The sequence below is a fragment of the Pseudopodoces humilis genome, chromosome 3, assembly GCF_049639895.1.
Source record: "Pseudopodoces humilis isolate 2021_Gansu_Grassland_sample_001 chromosome 3, ASM4963989v1, whole genome shotgun sequence".
Lineage (NCBI taxonomy): Eukaryota > Metazoa > Chordata > Aves > Passeriformes > Paridae > Pseudopodoces > Pseudopodoces humilis.
This window is the reverse complement of record NC_142202.1, coordinates 90,400,577-90,421,695: the sequence shown is the minus strand read 5'-3', so window position 1 is coordinate 90,421,695 and position 21,119 is coordinate 90,400,577. Positions and strand designations below refer to the sequence as shown.

The 21,119-nt window shown below is 36.3% G+C and overlaps 1 protein-coding gene across 1 annotated transcript in view; it reads left to right on the top strand.

Annotated features, from left to right (window-relative positions):
- Positions 1-19,270, top strand: part of TINAG (tubulointerstitial nephritis antigen) — a 36,599-nt gene extending 17,329 nt beyond the window's left edge. The window contains exons 7-11 of the mRNA XM_005518105.3: positions 3,001-3,181; positions 3,621-3,666; positions 8,076-8,181; positions 17,609-17,654; positions 18,822-19,270. Coding sequence (XP_005518162.2) covers positions 3,001-3,181; positions 3,621-3,666; positions 8,076-8,181; positions 17,609-17,654; positions 18,822-18,938 — 496 coding nt within the window. The 3' untranslated portion in view covers positions 18,939-19,270. The remainder of the gene's footprint in view (positions 1-3,000; positions 3,182-3,620; positions 3,667-8,075; positions 8,182-17,608; positions 17,655-18,821) is intronic.
- The last annotated feature ends 1,849 nt before the right edge of the window (positions 19,271-21,119 follow it).

Below are 21,119 nucleotides of genomic sequence, written 5' to 3'. Positions count from 1 at the left end.
GGGAAAAGGCTTCATTCACGAAGAAATGAAAGTTATAACTCGACATTTTAATTGTAAGCACTTTTTAACTGCAATACTTTTCAGTAACTAGAAGAACAGTCTCATTTTACTCAGTAGCTCATGTTTATGGGAGAGTAATTGCAACTCTTTCTCTCTGGACTGTTTTCTTGCCTGTTAAAAACAGGAGCACAAGAATTGCTAGCGTAGATAAGAGAAGTGAGAATAATTTTAATGAGCATTATCTCCACAACAGTTGGAACATGTTATTTTTAGAGGAAAAGATTTAAAGAATGCAGTGAGAAGACAATCTTGTTTTCTATTCCCTCTGATTGTTACCCATGTACAGGCACAGCTACCATGAGCTCCATAATAATAAAATTCTTCCTATGCCAGAATGTAGTATTATTTTGACCTCAGCACTGTGGTTAGTGACGTGCCCTGTTATGCAGAAGCAATTTAAGTATAAAAGAGTTAGCTTATTTTTGAAAGAAAAGCAAGGCAGGCTGAAGCTCTACAAGGCACTTCCTTATCAACCTAGCTGTACCCTTGCAGGAGTTTGTTCTGGTGTGAATGCAGTAACATCATGTTTGACCTGACTGAGCAGCAGTGTGACAGTGGTGTGCTGAGCAGGCTTTCTGACTGATGTGAGCCTGGAAACAGAGCCACACCGCCTCAGCTCACACAGCACACCTGTGAACTGTCTTTTCACCTGCACACTCCCAAGTACTTGCTTATTGCTCAGCCTCATGTTATTCACCAGCCTCTTGCAGCTGATCGTCTCAGTAAAGAATCTGAAGGGCAGTTAAGAAAATCATCATGAATTTTTGGAAGTTATCTAAATTGCCAACAAATCTCAGCAATCCAGGATTATTTTCTTAGTCATTTATTACTCTTTTTTGTTGCCATGGAGCTAGCTCCAACATGTACAACATCACTGTGCTGTAACAGACCTTTGCTTGCTACCCATTTTTTATCTTGGATCATTCATTTGTCATCAAAGCACCACACATGTGAGTATCCCTACTTAACTATTTTTATTAACATTTCTACATTCTGCTTTTCTTTCCTCAAGTTCAAATGATATTTCGAAACCCATTCCAACATTTCCAGACACAAACAAGCTAAGGGAAATATCCAAATATCTTTAGGACAGATAGTGGAAGAACACAAGAACAGCACTTCTGGGTCAGCGCAAGGGTCTGTCTAGCCCAATGTTAAGTCTCTGGGAGTAGCCAAGAGCAAATAATATCAAGAACAACAATAAAAAAATCCAAAACAAACAATTTTTGAGTCACTGGACTCATAATTTAATCAGTTTTGCAGCTAAACTCCATAATCCATAACGTTTTACCTGTGACAATGAAAAAAAATGGAAATTTATGGCATACAAGTCAGGAGTGTCTTTTGAATGAACCAGGTCAAATACTCCTTGCTTCCTCACACTTTCAGGTGACTTATTTTTAGGAATCATTATATGGCAATCATTGTTTCATTATCTCCATACCCTGCAATAGGGAGAAAACACATTGATTTTCTGTGGGGCCTTGTAAATTATCACAGCAAGTGTTCAATGCTGTTTAAAGTTTCTGCTGTTTTGATTTCTGGAGTGTACTTAGCTCAGACTTCGGACAGATGTTCAGAAAAATCAAATGCTGACCTAAACTATCCCCAGTGAAGTCAGAAAAAGATTTCCATAAAGCTCAATGAAGCTAGGCCTGTGCTGAGACCTGACTTTTCAGAATCACTAAACATCCAATTAACAGTGAAATCTGCTGTAAGTGGAACTGAAACACAGTGTAAGTATCACTTTCTCTTTGTCTTGCAATAAATCCACAAGATTTTACTTTAGATTGAACACACAAACGGGACTTCAAATTAATTCTGTCAAGAATGTATGAACACACTACAGAGTTTTCCTGGTTGGCCCAGGATCCTGCTTGTTTCTAACATTATTTTTGTAAATATGTATCTACATTTGTGCCTATAAATATATTCACACCTATTTCAGTTTTTCTTCTATGACTCTTTTGGAAGGGTCTTGTCCTTGAAGCGTTCTTAGTGTTTACTGTTGTGCTGATGCATCAGCACATACAAAATTGTGCTTCAGCAGTAAGCTGTTCAATTTTGTTAATCAAGGCTGCAGAAACTGTGGTTGGTGAATAGATTCAGACATAACTCTTAGCTCAGAGTGAAAGATCTTATCTGGTATACCATGCAGCTCCAGTGTGCTGCTGTGTATGTGGTCTACTCTGGGCAGAAAGAAAAAGACATTCTCAGCTTTTCTATCACCAAATGATAATGGTAAAATGCCATGTCTTATTCAAAACAGCTGAAGCATATATAGGCTTGTCTTGTAAAACTCCTGACAGCTAAGCATACACAGGTAAGCATAGTTACACTCCATATTGTGTAGAAACATAATTTTCTGTTCCTCAGGTTCAGAAAGTCCAGTATAATTGATGAGCTACATCAATACAAATGCTTTTCATAGGACTGACTATTTTAAAGTATTCTGCTTCAGCAAAATATTTAATTGTGCTCTGTAAAATAAACTCTCTCATAGACCTGAAAGGCATTAATGCAGAAATGTGTATATTGTTTCAGAAATGTCTAACAGTATTCCATGTATTCCACTTCACAAGCCATTTTTGATAAATGAAGCCCATTGAAAAAAATTGGTAATTTATTGATCTTTTTCAGCATGAACTTTCATGCATCATTAATGAGATGAATGTACCAAGTGACAAGTACTAAATGCATTTTTTTGCCCTATCTTTCTTTGGAGAAGGGTGGGGAGAGGACTACTGTAATGGAAACTTAATCATAATTATCACGTATCTCAACTGAAGGAAATGCCATCCAGTTGAAGATATGCCATTCACATTTCTGAAGAACATTACTTGAGATACGACAGCTGCAAAATAATTAAAAGCTTGAAGTAAAATGGCAAAAATGTTTGAGCAAGCTTCTTAGCAACTGTTTTTTAAAATACCTGAACAGGGTTGTATCGTATGCTTGTTATCCATCATTTTGGAACAAACACCTGGGGCCGTCAGCTGAAAATCAGTGTTATGTGTCAAGTGAGCACGGAAAAAACCATACAAATGGGCCATGTCCCAATGCTTTTGAAAAATCCAATCGGTTATACCGGTGTGCCTCTCACTACAGGGTGTCCTCAAAAGTAAGTTCATGAAATTTATCGCTTGTCTCAATAATTTTACTCCTTTGGGGTTTGACTATTACCTGGAATATTAAAATACATTTACTTAACTTCAGGACTAGAACTGTGAATTTTCCTTTTTGTTGCCCTGTAATTTTCCTAAGAATTTAAATTCTTCATTGTTTCTCAGTCGTACATCATCTCTTTCAAGCTGATACTTTGTGGTCCCATAGAAATTAGAAAAATAACGTATGCAGTCATAACAGTGAAGTTGCTCTTAAACATGTTTCTGAAGGTTTGGTTAATTTGGTAAAACAAATATTCTCTAGCAGAAATACAAGTACAAAGGTATATTGATGCTATATATATGTGCACACAATGATAAATTAGCATGAGTTATAGTTTTATTTAATAAATGCTATCTTCCCTTGTTCTCTCTGTTGCTGCTCTCACCTCTCAGGAAACTGATATAATGAAAGAAATCAAGGACAGAGGACCAGTGCAAGGTACAGTAAGTTTAAAGGATGGTAACATTATTGAAATAACTAGACTGTGCAATGACCTTGTATCAAAATAGTAGAAAATAATATGCCACAGTGAAGAAACCAGTCATATGCACTGTAGTTCATCCAGGCACATTTGGTGGGTAAAGAGTGGCCCTGAAGGCAGTATGACTGCATCAGAGCCTGTAAAGAGTAAAATGACCTTGAGCTGGATACGTTGAAAATATGTGCAAAATCTGTGTGCAGGAAATCTGTGCCTTTTTTCATGGCATTTGATGAAATAGCAATCTGTGGCTGTGCAGGTGGAATTAAATGTTAGCCAAACTCAGTTCTTTAGGGCTGGAGTTGATTCCCCACTGGCTAAGGCCATGCCACCAGACCTGCTCTCTAAAGGCAATGCTGAACTGTATGGGCCTTCCAGGAAACCATTCAGTACTGAAATACCCCAGAATTTCTCATTTCAGAGCCCAAATATTCTTGTTGATGCCTATCGGTTTTGAATTTTTCTGCTGAACTCTGCAATTAAGATTCCTGACCTCTCAGATGTCAGAAATAGACTTCAGCATTGAGTAGGGAACTGCAAATTTTTTTATTTTTTATTTTTTTTACTCTGGATTACCTGGGTACCCATGCCCATTTGTGGCCATGAATGCTGCTGGCAGCAGCTGAAAATGCAGGTTTCTGCTCACATCCCAGGCCAGTATAACTAGAGAGATTGATGGATGTGGGGCTTGGGATGATAGAGAAAGGTCATAGTGCAGGATCTCCATCTGTCTTGGATGGATGGCTGATGCAAAACCAAAGAATTCTACTTCAGGGGACTTCTGCATTTCTACTGCCTTTAATTATACAAGGAGTTATCATAATCTTCAATTTATTATTCAAATGGTTTTGATTATTAGATAGAATTCATTTTGGTGCATCATGGAGTTGAAATTACTTAAAGGGCTTTATGTGGGCAGCTGCAATTCATCTGAAGCTCAGACTTAACAAGATCAACATAATCTGTCTTTTTTTGTTGTTCTGTCCAAGTTTGTTTGCTCAAGGAAAATATTATTTCCCACACTACATTTGATCTAGATGCAAAGACAGTAATTTCTGCTGTTCTTAGACAGAGTTTCAGACCTCAACTATTGCATTCATAGTCTGTGTATGCAGTCATTTTGCTGGATTAATCTGCTAATACTAAATTTTACACATTAAATAATCAATATTTATCCATTTGTTAGGATTGAGCCACTCAACAATTCTAACAATTTTTTTTAATTTTAATGCTTTTTTGTTTATCAGGTTAAGGTAACTCTGTTTGTAGAAAAATCAAGATCTACATAATGGCATATAACCAAGATTATGCATCACTGAGTGAAATCACTTGCTGTTTTTTCTTTGGCTATAATATGAGCTTTAAATAAATCACAGTTATGATCCTGTAAATTTTCACTGATCCTCTCTGCTATCTTCTCATATTAAAAATGCAACCAGGGCAAAAGTCTAATTTTAAAACCATATAGTACTTTTTTCTGCAAATGATCTTCAAATACTGAAGGAAGTTTTCCATTATTCATTCACTTGTCATTCCTGAAGAATTTACAAAGTGCTTAGGGACAGTCTTATCTAATGGACTAAGTAATGTTTAATAGCTGGGAAACATTCAAGATCCTTTCAAGATCATGATGATGAATGGACTTTGATTTTTGGACATATTCAAAGTTAAGAAAAAAATAATGTTTTTTTAACAACTGTGAAGTAGTAGGTTTAGGAGTGTAATTGAAGATTTTGTGTTATTCAGCTTTCAAGTTTGAATGACAATTTCTCTCTGACCTTAGTCATTGTCTTTCCTGGTACAGAAACTGAGCAATTAGCATTTTTGGATTCAAAGATGAAATACTAGTTTTTTAAGAAATCCATTTTCAAGTAAACATGGTGAAATTTCACCAGTACTGCCAGATGGACAATCTAATATTGCCCATTCATCTTTTTGGGTTTTTTTTTCATGGACTTTAGGAAATATTCTGATGGTTAAAATGCTGATGTAGGAAAATTATCCTCTCTGACACATTAATCAGTCTTGATTAAAAGAAAGGCTCACACATTGTTGGCAATACATCAGAAAACTTACACAAACTTACTTACCACAAAACTTACAATTTCAGCTGTTATGATCTTGGAAAAAAAATTATATTTGCTAACACAAGAAAACGATATGTAGAAAGCACTTGGCTATATTGATATATAGAGCTAAAATTTGTTTTCTTTTGTAGCAACTAGTTTTCATTTCTTATGTCTCTGTATGATTAAAAAGAGACAAAAATTCATATTTAAGAATTTTATGCAGGGGAATCCATAGTGAAATCAATCTTTTAATCTGCTGTACCTATATGCACAGATCTGACAAGTTCAGCATGACTGAAGTAGCTCATGCATGAACTATAGTCAACCTTATGAAAATTGCTGCCTTTTCTGATTCATTAATAATGAATACATTCATTTTGGGAAATGGAAAGTCTCTCCTATGTGAGAGGGAACAAAATTAGGTGGTGGACTGTGATCACCTTGTCCTGTCCAAGTCATAGTCCGTATTAGGACAAAGTCACTGAATAAATAAAAATATCTCAGTGCTAGATCTAATATTATCATCATCTTTGTCCATCCTGTACCTCATACATCCAGACCACTCTAACTCCAAAGACTGCACCATTATTTAGCTCCTGATTGCAAGGTATTACATATGCGTGGGTATATATATTTACACATATATACAAATGTATGTATACATGTGTGCAATGTATATATAATATACAATCATGGATAAAATTCTATCACATAAACTAAAGTTATTCTGGAAATACAGTCCAGAAATTTCTACTTCATTTCAATGGAAAAAAATTAGGTATGATATCTCTTTGCAGACAAGAATGTGTCTCATTTGGGGCACAAGGTATATTCTCCTTGTACTTACAGTTGAAGGCAGCAACACTGGAAGAAATAGGTGGGCTGGAAGAATAAGCCATGGCTCCATGGCTGGTGTCATGGCTAAAATGTTGTGTGTTTTTGACAATGGAATGGCTTAAGCACCAGGCATGCTGGCAGCAGATGGGACTCACCTTTCTCAGAGAGGAAGGAACAGTGGGTCTCATTGGCAGAACTTCAACCAACATGTGATGGGGAAGGGGCACAATATCAGGCTTGTCCATGGCAAGGCAAATGGCCTCATTTCACCATGTTTTGAAAATTCTCTCTTATCCCCTAAAAAATTTGTCTGTTTTATATCTTCAGCCAAATATGACAGAGGTTTTTGTAAAGATACAAGTTTTTCCTTCAAGTTTATGAAAATATCAAGTAGAAAAAACAAATTTGTAAGTATGTCAGACAGAAAAACATGGCAGCATGAGCTCAACTTACTGAATACTGCAGATCTGTATCAGGCACATACATTATAAATGGTCCTACCACATAAAAAATGGTCAGTGAAACTTTTATTTTTTGGACTCCCAATGTTCAAGACTTTAGGAGATTTGATTTTACTAATTCTTATGTCCCAAGCTGTGTGTCAGTTAAAATCATAAGCTAAAAATAAGATGGAATGAAGCTTATATTTAATACTTCTAATTCACTGGAATCTAGAGGTAATGTAGACCTGAAAGGTGTTTTCATTTCTCTGTATCTGGTAGCCCACCATAAAACAAATGATACTAAGGTGGCAGAACATATGTGGAAAAGAAACCCAGAGTTATTTTCTTAATAAACGAATGTTGAATGAAATAATAAATAGGCATTAAATGCAACTTGTAATCTTCATTCTCTTGCACAAAATTTTCAGTTCATCAGCTCTTTCACCTAACATTTTTATGAAAAAAGGGGGTATTTTTTCCACATTTTTAACTAGCAGTCAGGATTTATACATATACAAAAAATCTAGTTTTCTTTAATGAGGTTACTGTGTATTTGCTGAACTTTAAGTTTCAGAAAAAGGCATGTCACTCCACCATACTTCACAGGATATACATTTTCTGCTAAATACTTTTTTTAAATATGAAGATTCTATTCAAAACTGAGTAGTTTACATATGAATCTTGAGGAGATAAATTTTACTGAATTAGATTTCAAAATTTATGTAAGCCTTCATGTGGCAATGTTTCTTCTTACTGCATTGGAAGAAGTCAATGAGAGGGAGTTTCCGTGACAAGGAAAACCAACAAACTTGGTAAGAGATTTTAGAGAGAACTCTCTTGAAGTATTTCTATTGGTTCACTCCCAGCAGGGCATTTCTGAGAAATTGATGCTTTTAGTGGAATTAGAAAGTACACATAATGCAGTCGAACACACAAGAATTTCACTGTTAAAATGTAAGGAGCAAAGAAGAACAGAAGTAAAGTTTGCTTACTGTGGTGATTTTTCCTATTGTTTTTCAGCTATAATGAAAGTGTATGAAGATTTTTTCCTGTACAAAGAGGGAATATATCGACGCTCCCAGAAAGCAGGATCTAAATGGAAAACTCATTCAGTAAAACTCCTTGGGTAAGTAAAGCACATTCTTTTACCCTTTTTCTCTGCCAGTCAGGAGTGTAATAAAATGTCAATGACCAGTTTGGAACCCAAAGATTTGACTGTCACAGATGGAACACTGCTAGCTCCCAACATAAGACTGATGTTTTGTTTCATTTTTGCCTTGTCTACAAATTTTAGAGAGTATTGAAAAGAGGTGTAGATCCATCATCTTTTAATCTAGTCTTATATTTGTTAAAAAATTTCAAATATAATGTTTATAGAATAAGCAATTAAACCCCATGTAATTATAGTTAAAACCCACGTGCACACTAAAAATATTATATATATATATACATACCCCATAAAATACTTGGTTGGGTATTCACAAATATTCCAAGTACATATCAAGTTGTGAACAAGGTTTATATCATTTTCTTCAAATGTGCCATCAAACAGAATGCAAATAGAAATATAAAAATTGACAGCAACTTCCCACTTAAATGGCATAGCTTACTGGCACAGAAGTAAAGACGTGAGGGAATGGCTCTCTGTGCCCTGAACAGAAACCAGCTGCTGCTGAGATGCTGCTGATTTTATGTGGGAAACTGCTTCAGAAGCATGTGTGTAGTACACCAGTGGATTTCCTCTCAAACGTTGACCAGGGCCACTATGTTAAGAAGAAAAGTATCTATCATAATGCATATGCTTGAATTACTGAACATACCACAGGGCTTTACTCTTTTCCATGGAGGGAATATGCAAGGATGAATTTATTAAAGCAGAGAGTGAATACACAGAAAAATGACTGTGGAATCTCAAGAAAAATAATTATTGGTGGTCTAGAATGTCATAAATACCGATTCAATATGTGCTAGGAAGATTACTGAGAGTATTTTCAACAAGTACTTCAAGAACATGAAATTGCAAATTAAGGTGCATTTTGTGCTTGGGATCTTAGTGAAGATGTCTTCATGAAGGGCATGTGACTGCCTGTGGTTGTGGAAACTGCTGGCTATGGATTACAAGAGCGTGCTTGATAGTGGCATAGAAACAAAGAGAAGCAGCAGGCTTACACAAGATCATCTTTGATACTGTTGCAAAAAGTATTGATTCACTCAGGCTAATAGAGGAAAAACTCCCAAATTATCATTATAGAGAATATTGTGAAAAAATGAAAAAGAGAAACTAGAATTTAATGTAGAAAAATGGAGCACTGAATTAAGAAACTATGTTTATGGAGGACAGATGGTATGTGTTGGTTTTTGAATGTGTATTTAAGATAACAGCTGTGAGAAACCAATAACACTTGACAGTAAAATTTGCAGTGCAATTTGAATACTTTAGCTCTGGGATGAGTTGCTGTGAGGCTGTAAGTTCAGGTGTTGGGAGGGATGTGAAGTGAGCTTGGTACAAGCATAGGGTGATGACAACTATTCCCTAAGACAAGCTGCTCCACATTTGTGCAGAATAACCTACCCAGATGAGTGATTATGCAAGAATGGCACCAGGGGACAAAGTGATGGCTGAGGAGGGAGAGAAGAGGAGATAACTAATGTATCAACCATATGTACCAACCATGTGAAGTTCAACAACAGGAAGTGCCAGATTCTGCACCTGAGATGGGGCAACCCTGGATGTATAGACGGACTGGGAAACTAGTGCCATAGAAAAGGACCTCGGGATCCTGGATGATTGAAAGTTGAATATGAGCCAGCAGTGCCCTGGCAGCCAGGAGTGTCAGTGCTGTCCTGGGGGGCATCAGGCTCAGCATGGCCAGCCGGGCAAGGGAGGGAATTGTCCTGCTCTGCTCTGCACTGGGGCAGCCTCACCTCAAGTGCTGCGGGCAGATTTGGGCGCTGCAATATAAAAAGGAACATTAAACTCCAAGAGAGTGTCCAAGGGAGGACAACAAAGATGGTGAAGTGCCTTGAGGGGAAACCATATGAGGAGTGGCTGAGGGCACTTGGTCTGTTCAGCCTGGAGGAGACTGAGGGGAGACCTCACTGCAGTTACAGCTTCTTGTGAGGGGAGGAGGAGGAGCAGGCACTGATCTCTTCTCTGTGGTGATAGTGACAGGACCTGAGGGAATGGCCTGAAGTTGTGCCAGGGGAGGTTTAGGTTGGGTATCAGGAGAAGGTTCCTCACCCAGAGGGTGGTTGGGCACTGGAACAGGCTCCCCAGGGAAGTGGTCACAGCACCAAGCCTGACAGAGCTCAAGAAGGATTTGGACAGTGTTCTCAGGCACAAGAGCTGACTCTTGGTGTGTACTGTGCAAGGCCAGGAGTTGGACTCAATGATCCTTGTGAGTCCCTTGAAAGTCAGCATATTCTGTAATTCTGTATTTCTGTGCTGAAGTGGATGCTGATTTAAATGGGAACTGACAGGCTGTGCAAAGAGAAGATAGCAACCCTTAGGCAAGGGGCCACTATGAGCAAAATCTGAGCACCTTGACTAAGACACAGGATTGTGTTAAATGGCCACTGCTAAACACAGAGGAGAAAAGACAAGTGATCTGATGTACTGAAAAATAATGTTAGAAGTGAAGGAAAAAGGAGAAAACTGAAGACGATATTAGGTAAGAAACCTCAGAGTTGTTCAGAGTTTAATATGGGGGGAATGCATTTTCTTACTAACTCATTTAATTAATTTGAATATTTCTGAAGTATCCAGTGTATCCACCAATATAAAGAATTACCAACCCTTGAATTGTCTAAGGCACAAATGTTGTGGCCTTCAAGATTGTTCCATATAAAAATATTTTTAGAGCTGTTTACCTGTAAAAATTGAATTTGATCTTGACAACTTGGAGGCTGTTGGAGCCTTAAGGTAGGTGCTTCTAGCAATGACAAATCCAGCCATAAAATGTGATTCTGCATCATGAACTCTAAACCACTTCTTTGTATAGACTTCAATGTCTTCAGGATTAAGCCAGCACTTTTTAATATAATTTATTAGTTTCAATGAATTTGAATGCAAAATATGTGTCGTGGTGTAAGTTCTTTGTCACTCATATGTAGCTTGGAAGAAAAGGAAAATTTAAAGTCCTTGATCTCAATAAAAAACTCATGGGAATCTCATCATAGTTGTACTTCAGATAAAAATACTGATGAATATTTGCATTTTGCTTAGCTGAGATGGCTTCTGGAGAGACAAAAAGGAGCAGAGACATGCTGATAGATGGAATAAAAAATGCAGTTTTGTGTGGGTTGATGTTTATTGTAGGCTCATTTTTATTTATAGTCTCTTTCATAAAAGAGATTCAATACTTGTAAAAGGCAGCCATAATAATGACTGACCATATTAAACTGGTATTTTTAATATCTCAGAAACATTTTTAAATTGTCTATGAATTGTGCAACATATAAAGCAACAGAGTGATAAAATGCAAGTACATTTTGATGAAGCTCACAAGAGTTATTTGCACAAAACCAGAAATGCACATATAAACTGCCTAATTGATCATTGGACCAGAGGGATTTTAAATGTTTAGACTGCCTTCCTTTGAAAAGAAATGTAATGTCCATAGGAAAAGAAAACCTGGGGCAGATCTGTTGGTATAAAATGCCATAGTCTGTTTGGAAAGGAAAGTACAGTTCAGTCAAGGAAGTACATTGGAAGGAGTAGCTGTGCTTCTAGTTCAAACAGATCTCTTTTCAAAGTTAGTGAACTAAAGTATCCATCATGAATGTTTGCAGCTTGTTCAGACAAATCTCTCAGACTTTTATTTCTGAATTACTTTAGTAATTTAGTAATTTATGATCCATACCTCTCTAAAAAGATGCAACTGCTGAAGCTGTAACACTGAAAAATCCAGGAAGGTCTCAAAAGCCCATGCCTTTGTCTGCAATTGAATCTGTGTACCATCACTTTAAGGCTTGGAGGAAACAAGAAAATATTATCAAAAGCCTTGATAATCATTCATGAACAAGATAGATTTTTAATGCTTGGAAGGAGCTCAGAATGACAAAAAGCTTTAATAAGAGGACACTGAGATGTACATTAACTGGAAACATATTTCCCCTCTATTTTAATTAGCAATTCACTGAAAGATTTAAATGGAATAATTCAGCAGATTAAATGGCTTAGCCAACTACTGAACTGAAACTTCTATGCCCTGAAAAAACATTGGTTGAATGTTTAACACAAAAAGCCACACTAATGCAGATAAAATTCATATATGAGGCAAAGAGTTTGTGTTTTAGTATTGTGTAGACAGCCAGACAGAGAAACAACATTCCAAGATTTAATACATAATTAAATGATTCACCTATCCAAAGTCCAAAGTCCAAAGTCCAAAGTCCAAAGTCTTGACTACTGTTATTGATATCTAGGGTTTTGGCTTTGGAGACTGTTTTTCTCTATATTTTTCTCTTTAGTTGCCCTCACTTGAGCTTCCACTCAGAATATCTACAAACAAATAACATCTTAAACCACCAAAAGTCATAACCATAACAGTTTTGTTCATATATAAAGAAACCTGAGTTTCTTTGAGTTCCCTTTTTCTTTCATGGGGAAAAAAATAATCACTTTTTCTTTGTCAGATAATCAACATCAGGTATTATAGTTAAAAATTAAACAGCAACACTCAAACATTTTACAGTAAAGAGAAATACATGAGAAGATCATGGGGAAAAGACACAGTGTCTGATGATTCATGCAGTTAAATCCATGAGACTGTCCCCCATGCAATTAATCACAGTAGATATGTGGGATCTGTGGGAGTGATGTAACTTGGGTCACTGACTCAATTTGACTCACCTCTCATGTTGAAAGGTCTATGCAAAACTACAGTTTCAAATTCCATCAAACATTTTCTAAGAAGTTTTTTCTTGTGGTGAACATTAGTCAGTGACCCTAACCTTATTTTTAATACAAGATAAAGAATTAAACTTTTGTCTAATTGAGTAGATACAATTGCTAGTTTTTTGAAGTATACTAGGCTTTTGTGATCCAGCACTAAGAATAGGACACGACCCACAATACTTACACCTTTTTTTATTCTGGTAGCATTTGACTGTTATACAACCAAGTCCAGGGAATAAACTGAGGTGAGAAGTTTTGGACTGTATATATTTCTGTCCAGCAAGCAGTTTAAATCCCTGGTTAATGCAATTGACTTCTACTAATAACAATTAATCTGCAAACTAGCTCAAGATCTAGGACCTGCCATACCTCTTTATTTTTAAGACCATATTTGTTTTCAGTTCATATCTTCAGTCTTAGGGGGTCAGTTTGTATAATATTATTTAGCACACTCAGAAGTCTTCACTGAATTTGCTGTTAAGAAAAGTAGGTAAAACTTTGTTTTATCTACAAAAGAGAGTGTAAGTACACTTGAACCTAGTTTCTGTTATCTGCCAAAACACCCTGGTTTTGAAGCCACTGCTGATAACCCTTTTCATTGCGTTGCTTATATTTTCCATTTTTTATTATTTTATTCAGTGATTAATTATCAGCTTATTTTTTCCTGATAGCTTTATTTATGCTTTTCTTGTGAAACCCACCATCATTTAAGTGGTGGTGTTCGTTGAAAAACAAACTAGGAAGTGTTCAAATAAAACTGATTTCCAGTCTCTGTAACACTACTGAAACAGTCCCTGTATTCAAGCTTTTTACCTGTCAGACAAAGCTGTGTATTCACCTCCAGAGTTAATATCGAGGGAAATTTATTACTGAAAAGGACAGCTAAGGTGCCTCTCCTATACAAAATTGGACACAAAATTATGAAAATCATTTTATATAAGACCACGAGTACTCATCCTTTTATCTGAAAGAGCAACAGAATTCTTTTTACAGTCATATGAGGCAGGTTTCCTTGGAGTAAATGAAAACACATTGCTTCGTTTTTTTTCCTGAAGGGGACTGAATGTGGTTTTGTGAAATTACTTTTTTTTATTCAAGGTTATTTTTGATTGAATATCAAGATAGTTTCTTTTGGAAAAGCTAAGTGAAGTATTTCTTACAGAATCTCTTTGCCAGAAAGAAGAAAACTTCCTTTCAAAAGTAATTTTCAGTAATTGATAGACAGACCTTCTTGATGATTTCTTAAAATCCCTTCTTTTTCTTTTAAATTAAAACAGAAAGCTTGGATATGAAATGCTGTCATGATTTAAGCCCAGTTGGAAATTAAGCAGTCACTCTCTCAACTCCCTCTCCCCCCATATGCACCAGTGGAATGGGGAATAAAATCAAAGTAAAACTTGTGGATTGAGATAAGAACAGATTAATAATAAAAAATAATGTAAAATACAAAATTAATGGCAAGTGATAATAAAAAGGGAAAAAGAAGTGGTGTACAATGCAATTGCTCACCACCAGCACCAGACCAACACCAGAACCCTGCTTCCTGAACCCAGATTGGACATGTTTCTGGGTAACTTCCCCCAGTTTTTATACTGGTTATGAGTTCTGTGGTGTGGAATATCCTTTTGGTCACTTTGGCCGCCTGACCCAGCTAGGATCCCTCCTAGTTTATTTTGCATTCCTCTTCAATGTTAGACTATGAAACAAAAGGGGAGAAAAGTCCTTACTTAGCAAACCCCAAAATATCAGTAATCATCACTCTCATTCCAAACCCAAATCATAGTACTGTAATAGCTACTGAGAAAAAATTATTCTAGCTGAAACCGGGACATAAGGTTGAAAGGTTTACCTAAAAATACCAAAAGTAGGGACATTAGTGATCTAAAGCTTTGCAAAAATTACCCTCAGAAATTCCCTGTCTGTCCAAGTCCAATGAGATCCAGCATCTCTTTGCTTTTAAAATGGCATTCATTTGGAGTAAACATCAAGATGGAATAATCATAGAAGCAAACAAAAGAGTGTGATTAGATTTTTTTGCTCATCTTCCAGAAATTACAGTATTGTTCTCTAATGGGTGTTGTCCAAGAATGTGTCAACTCACTTTAAAGTGTCTGTCAATTTCACTTGGGAGCTAATTCCACTGGGAGTTTAATTATTTCATTAAACTCCTTCAGGATTATGTCTTTTTTTTTTTTTACTTTTTGTCTTGAAGAATTTGAGGGATCAATAAACCCTTTCTCTGAGCTGCCACTCTGCAGGGAAAATTATCTGGAATGCTATCTAGAACAAGCTGGATGCAGCCTTCACTACAGCCACTGGAGGTTAAGGTTCAAGTAGAGGATGTGGAAGGGGAGCAGTGGGGGGACCACCAAAATGTATCAGGAGAGTCTGTTCTATCTTCTCTTTGTGAAGAAGGAGACAACAAATATATCCGCCCTGAGCCTTCTCTCCTGAGGGCTGAACAGAGACAGCTCCTTCAGCCCCTCCTCATCCATCATGTGCTCCAGACCCCAAATATCTCAGTGGACTCCTGCTGGTCTTGTCCCAGCCTGTTAATGCCTTTCCTGTGTGGGGAAGCTCCAGACTGGGTGCTGGATATAGAATGGCAGGTCCAAAAAAAGGAAATCAGTCACTTCTCTTGACCTGCTGACTGCACTCCTCTATATTTTAATTTAATATACTTTAATTCAGAGTATTTGATGAATACCCATAGGCAATGATTAATGAGAAAGCAGCTCTTTCTAAACTGTAAATAAAATGCATGTCAAGTGCCTATGTATCTATGATGACACAAACCCTGGGAAATGAAATTCATGGATACAGTATAGTCAAGAATAAAAAAAGGTTCCTTTTCTATCTCAGCTTCTAAGTCTTCTTTTGTTTAGAAATGTTTCTGAGAATAAATAAATTCCTATTAATGTATGAAACTAGAAGTTGTCTCTTCTGGAAAATAAAAAAATGTTAGAAAAACGTTTAACCACAGGAATGTGACCCTGTGGGAATTGGTCATCATCATGCTCAAACAAGTGGGAGAAATTATGTGTAGAACAAAATGCAGGAATACATGAATATAAATTAAAGGCAATTTTTCTCTTTCATTGAGACTGATGTAAATATTGGGCTTTCACATTAGAACTGATGTCATTTTTTTTTTAGTAAAATGGCTATGAGTAAAGAAGTAAATCTGAATCTGATATGAAATTCAAAAGCCTATAACTTTTTTTTAAAATTTATGATTGTGAAAGATTGCATCTGAAATATAGTTGGCAAAGAAACAGCAATTATTGATAATCCCTGAACATTCATGTGGTAATGAAAAGAAAATGCATCATGAGGCCTCTTTAAAAAAACAATAATTGCATTCCAGAATCATTATGGCAAACATTGTTTTTGTGATTACTTGAATTTAATGACCAGTAGCTACAATTTGTGCTTGCAACTACAATTCACACTTCATCTCTCTGCTAGTCACCAATTTGTCTTCCTTTTCTTTTTCCCTTTGGCTAAAAGTGCAGGTATTCCATGTAAATGATGGTTCACTGTTAACCAAGGAGAGTTGATGCAACAACTGTTGTTGTTCAAATAAAAAGGTTACAGAAAAATCCCCATTTCCCCATTCACAGAGTGGGATGGGATTTCTCATTATATATTTGCTGGTTGCCTTTGAAAATGACTGGAGCACTGCAAATACAGCTCAAACATGCAGTGTTGATGGGCTATACACCAGCAAACTCCCTGTCAGTGGCATTTGATGTATTCTAGAATTAACTTTACACTGGGGAAAAACATCTAAAAGTTCACACCTTTGGTTTTCTGTTTATTTGTGCCCTTTTATAGGCACCCAAGCATCATGAGCTGTGAATAGTAACTAGATAAACATTTGTTGTATAAATTCAAAGCAAGACAGAGCTCTTTAAGCTCCAGCAGAAAAAACATGTGTACTTAACTACCTAAAGTGTGCAGTGCAACTCTTTCTCACTGAAATACATCCAGGTGATTGGCTTGGAACTTCTGCCCTGTGTATAAAGTGAGGCCTAAAAATCAGAGTATTAAGCAGTTCAGCTACTGCTATACCCCTATGAAAATGCTATGCAAATCCTATCACTTGGCAGGTGGGAAAAGTTTCTTGTATCATTTCATAGATGTTTCCACAAAAGTTATGCCCTCAAAGATGACAAAAACATCAACTCCCTCCACACCATGCAATAAAACAGATCAGGCTGTCAGCAGTGCAATTGGATCTGAGAAAAGTTAGGAATATTTTCAGTCCCAACTCACCAGCTGTTTCTGTAAAGGTGCTGGAAACTTTTAACAAAACTTTTATATTCCTAGGGAACTTCAGGTGAGTTAAGAAATATGGTCACATTAGTTTCAATACTCCTACACATTTCAGAAGGAAAGCTCTCCAGAAGAGAGATTCTGTCAATGAAAATAGGTTTTTGCAATGAAAAACTAAAACCAGACTTGTGTTAAGTTTTTGTAATAACTAATGGAAATTTGACTTGTCATTAGCAGGTCAGCAGGTAACCTCACTTGAATCATCAGGGTTTATTACTCATGCTTTGTTCTGATACTGGCAATTACGTCAACTAACTAAGACATGCTTTTGTTTTCTGATTGCTTGTTTCATCAAAGTACCATTTTTTTCTAAAAGGTGGGGAGCATTACGTGACAAAAATGGACAGAAAGAGAAGTTCTGGGTAAGTGAATACTTAGGACAGTGCTTTGAATCAGAAGAAAAAAGATATCAACAAAACAGTTCATCTAAAATCTACTTCTTTACTTTCATTCACTCTCTATGCATCTATTGCAATAAATCTATATGCAATATTTTTTTCCTTCACCTTAAAGTGTCCTGCATGATTCTATTCCCTCTCTGGCAACTTTATCATGCTGACCCTCGAACTACAGCATCACCTACCTCAATTTCAAAGCCTGTTTCATCCCACCTATACCTGTGTTTTTCCTATACTGCCTTTTCTGTTTCAAATCTTACTCAATTTTTCAAATGTTATCAAAAATTTCTATGAGAGTCAGTTATTTTAGATGCCCACAAAAGAAAGTCAGTAAAATTAATCAATAGTATTTGTTAAAATATTTGGAAGACAAATTTTCTGTTTAAGCAGTGTTGGCAATTGTTCTCCAGCCATTACAATAAGCCCCCAAAACTAAAACAAATCAAACTAAGAACATTTCCTTTAAGCCACTTAGAGTAAATCAAATTTTATCACTTGGATTATGACTGACAGCTCATCTCATTATTCCTGTGGTCATCTGATGGTACTTACATAGCTGATGGCAGGGTTTATGGTTGGTAGTTTCACTGGTGTCTAAGTCAAAACCTATTGAGTCTACCGAGACTTTATCCAAAAAGAAATTGTTCAATATATCTAATAAATTGTTCAATATGTCTATAGTTACCTGAATAAAATTTCATTTTTTAAAAGTCAGCTTTTTTTTTTTATTATTATATATATATCTTTGATGTATCTTTAACAGGTTAGTTGTAATTGGAATTCTGACCATTGTTGTTTCAGTAACCACTTTTACCAGCAAAGAGTTGAATATTCATGTAATGATTTCTGCTTAAATTTATCAAACTATCTTGTAGAAATACTATTAAATACTATTTAATTTTTACTAACCCTGATTTTGGAAAGGAAATTTTGATCAAACCAAAAAAGGAACAAATTATTAGAAATCAGAAAAAGATATGTGCTAATTCCCAGTGCACCCAGTCTGAGAGACTTTGTTTCTTAAAAAGGCAACTAACACAAAATATTCATTTTGCACTTTGCACCTTGCATTTTTAATTAATATTTTGAATGCAAACCCGGTAATTTTTTTTCTGCTTTGTTTACTTTTAGATTGCTGCAAACTCCTGGGGAAAATCCTGGGGAGAAAATGGTTATTTTAGGATTCTACGTGGACAAAATGAGTGTGATATTGAGAAGCTGATTTTAGCTACATTGGGACAGCCATAGTTTATCTGTACCATACTCTGCTTGATGTATCTATTCTTTCCACTGTTGTATATTGAGTCTTTATGGGGAAATAATAATGTCTTCTCCCTAAGTTACCTTTCTATCAACCCTCATGAGGTCTTCCTGGAACACACTGCAGAATTCACAGCACTCTTGGATCTCACCTAGTACAAGCATATTTTTAGACTAAAAGCATGTTATATCCAGGACTACTGAAGACCTTGATGGCTCACAGAGCAGGAAGTTCTCTCCTGATTGAACAATGCCTGAAAAAAATGGAGTTACACTGTTAACATTAATCTCTTTACAATACATACAATGATCAGAAATTATTTCAGAAATATTATGTGCTCTTCCAAACAAAATTGGCTCAGACAGCTCATGGTCATACTGGATAATAAATTCCAAAGAAATGTAAGTAGTTCTGATCCTGTAGCTGAAGAATTATTTCCTATCTGCCTTCCTTACAACTAAGTAGATAAGTTGTATCTATGTATCAATATCTCATCCAGGAAATTAATTTTTTTCCCACAAAGTTGATGCATTCAGTGTAATACAAAAATAGCTTGCAGTGACAGAGTTTATTCCTGTTCCTGCAACCACAACCAAAACTGTACAATTTTAATAATGTTTTAATTAAAATATAAAAAGAAGAAAATGTAATTCCTTCTTAATTCAGCCTAGACTAGACTAATTCCTGAACTTCTTGCCTTCCACTCCCTTTTTAACCTGAGAAAAGGCATGTGCCAACACTCCCAAAAGCCTGTTGCAAACAGAAAAAGATGGAAAAGATATTCTGTTGTTTGTCTCAACTGACACATCTGTAATCCAGGCACAGTTCCTTGTGCTGGTGGTCAGGATCACTAGTGCAAATGAGACACCCAGAATTCCCAATGCTTCCATAGCTACTTCTGTCTGAAGAAGCAGCTTTTTGACCCATATCCCCTCCTATAAGCATTGCTGGAAATCTTGACAAGTTTGAGGACTGTTTTGCTTATTTGCTAATTGAAATATCAATATTGAAACTACTGACATAAGAAGAAATTAAATACTTTCTAGCCCTTTCAGTTTCAATTAATCCAAAGGCCAAATGACAACTGGAATAAAATTATCTATGAAAGAAAACATGGCATATTAAATAAATGCGGGGAAAAAGCTGCCATGAAATATCAGTGAACAAAGAATTTCCAGGTGTACTTTCAGTGTATTTAATAATGTCCATTCTATCTAGAATAAGAACTTGTTTTATAATGTCATCAACAAGTTCCTTCAAGAACTTTTCATGGCAGTGGTATACAACAAATGCCCATGCCTCTGAAATAACCTCTCTTAAACTAGAGTTGGGTGACAATTTATGTTGCATCACTTAAAGGAGCTATTGTTAAAATGTCAGTACCATACTGCAGCACAACAAGCCTTCTGCAGCCTTTAGTGTCATATAGTAAACTGAATTTAGACACAAAAACCCCTTTATCACTTGAAACTTGTAGAAAATTGTAACATAAGCAATTTTAGAAGCTCTAAGTGCTCTGAGAGAAATAACTCTTCTAGTTTTAGTGAGCTAAGCCAGTACTTGAGAGGAAAGTGTACTGAATCATCTGCACACCTATTTCCCAACCTCTTGGTATGTATTGATTCCATAAATGTCAAGATTTCAGAAGAGTATAATTTAACTTTGGAGTGAATGACACTATAAAAACACATTCAGTGAGCTCTGGGGAGGGATTATTTATTTCAACTTCAAATTGGTTTGCACTGCTGTGGCTTTTACTTTTGCCAGTGGCTGTCACTGCTCCTGATTTCCTTATGAGACCTTTCTAAGATCTGGTATGTAATGTTAAGCTTCTTATTTAGGATGGTTGCTTTGTCCTGGATACCCAGAGTGAGAATCCTCAAGGAGAGCTTCCCTGGGGCATGCTGAAATTAGGGAGGCTTCAGAACTTCAAGCCAGCACTGGGACTCAAAGCTGCAAAGCTTTACGTGCAGCTTAGTGCGACATGCTTTACAGGAACATAACCTGAAACAAGAGGAAAAAGAACTCCCACAGACATAAGGAGGAAGGACAAGACAAGTCCTGAGAACAAGAGAACTGTTTTCCTGTAGATGCAGGGATCATGGAAAGTTGCCAGACTAAGAGCAAACCTGAAGAGAGGAGCTACACTTCTAGAAATCAGAATAAGA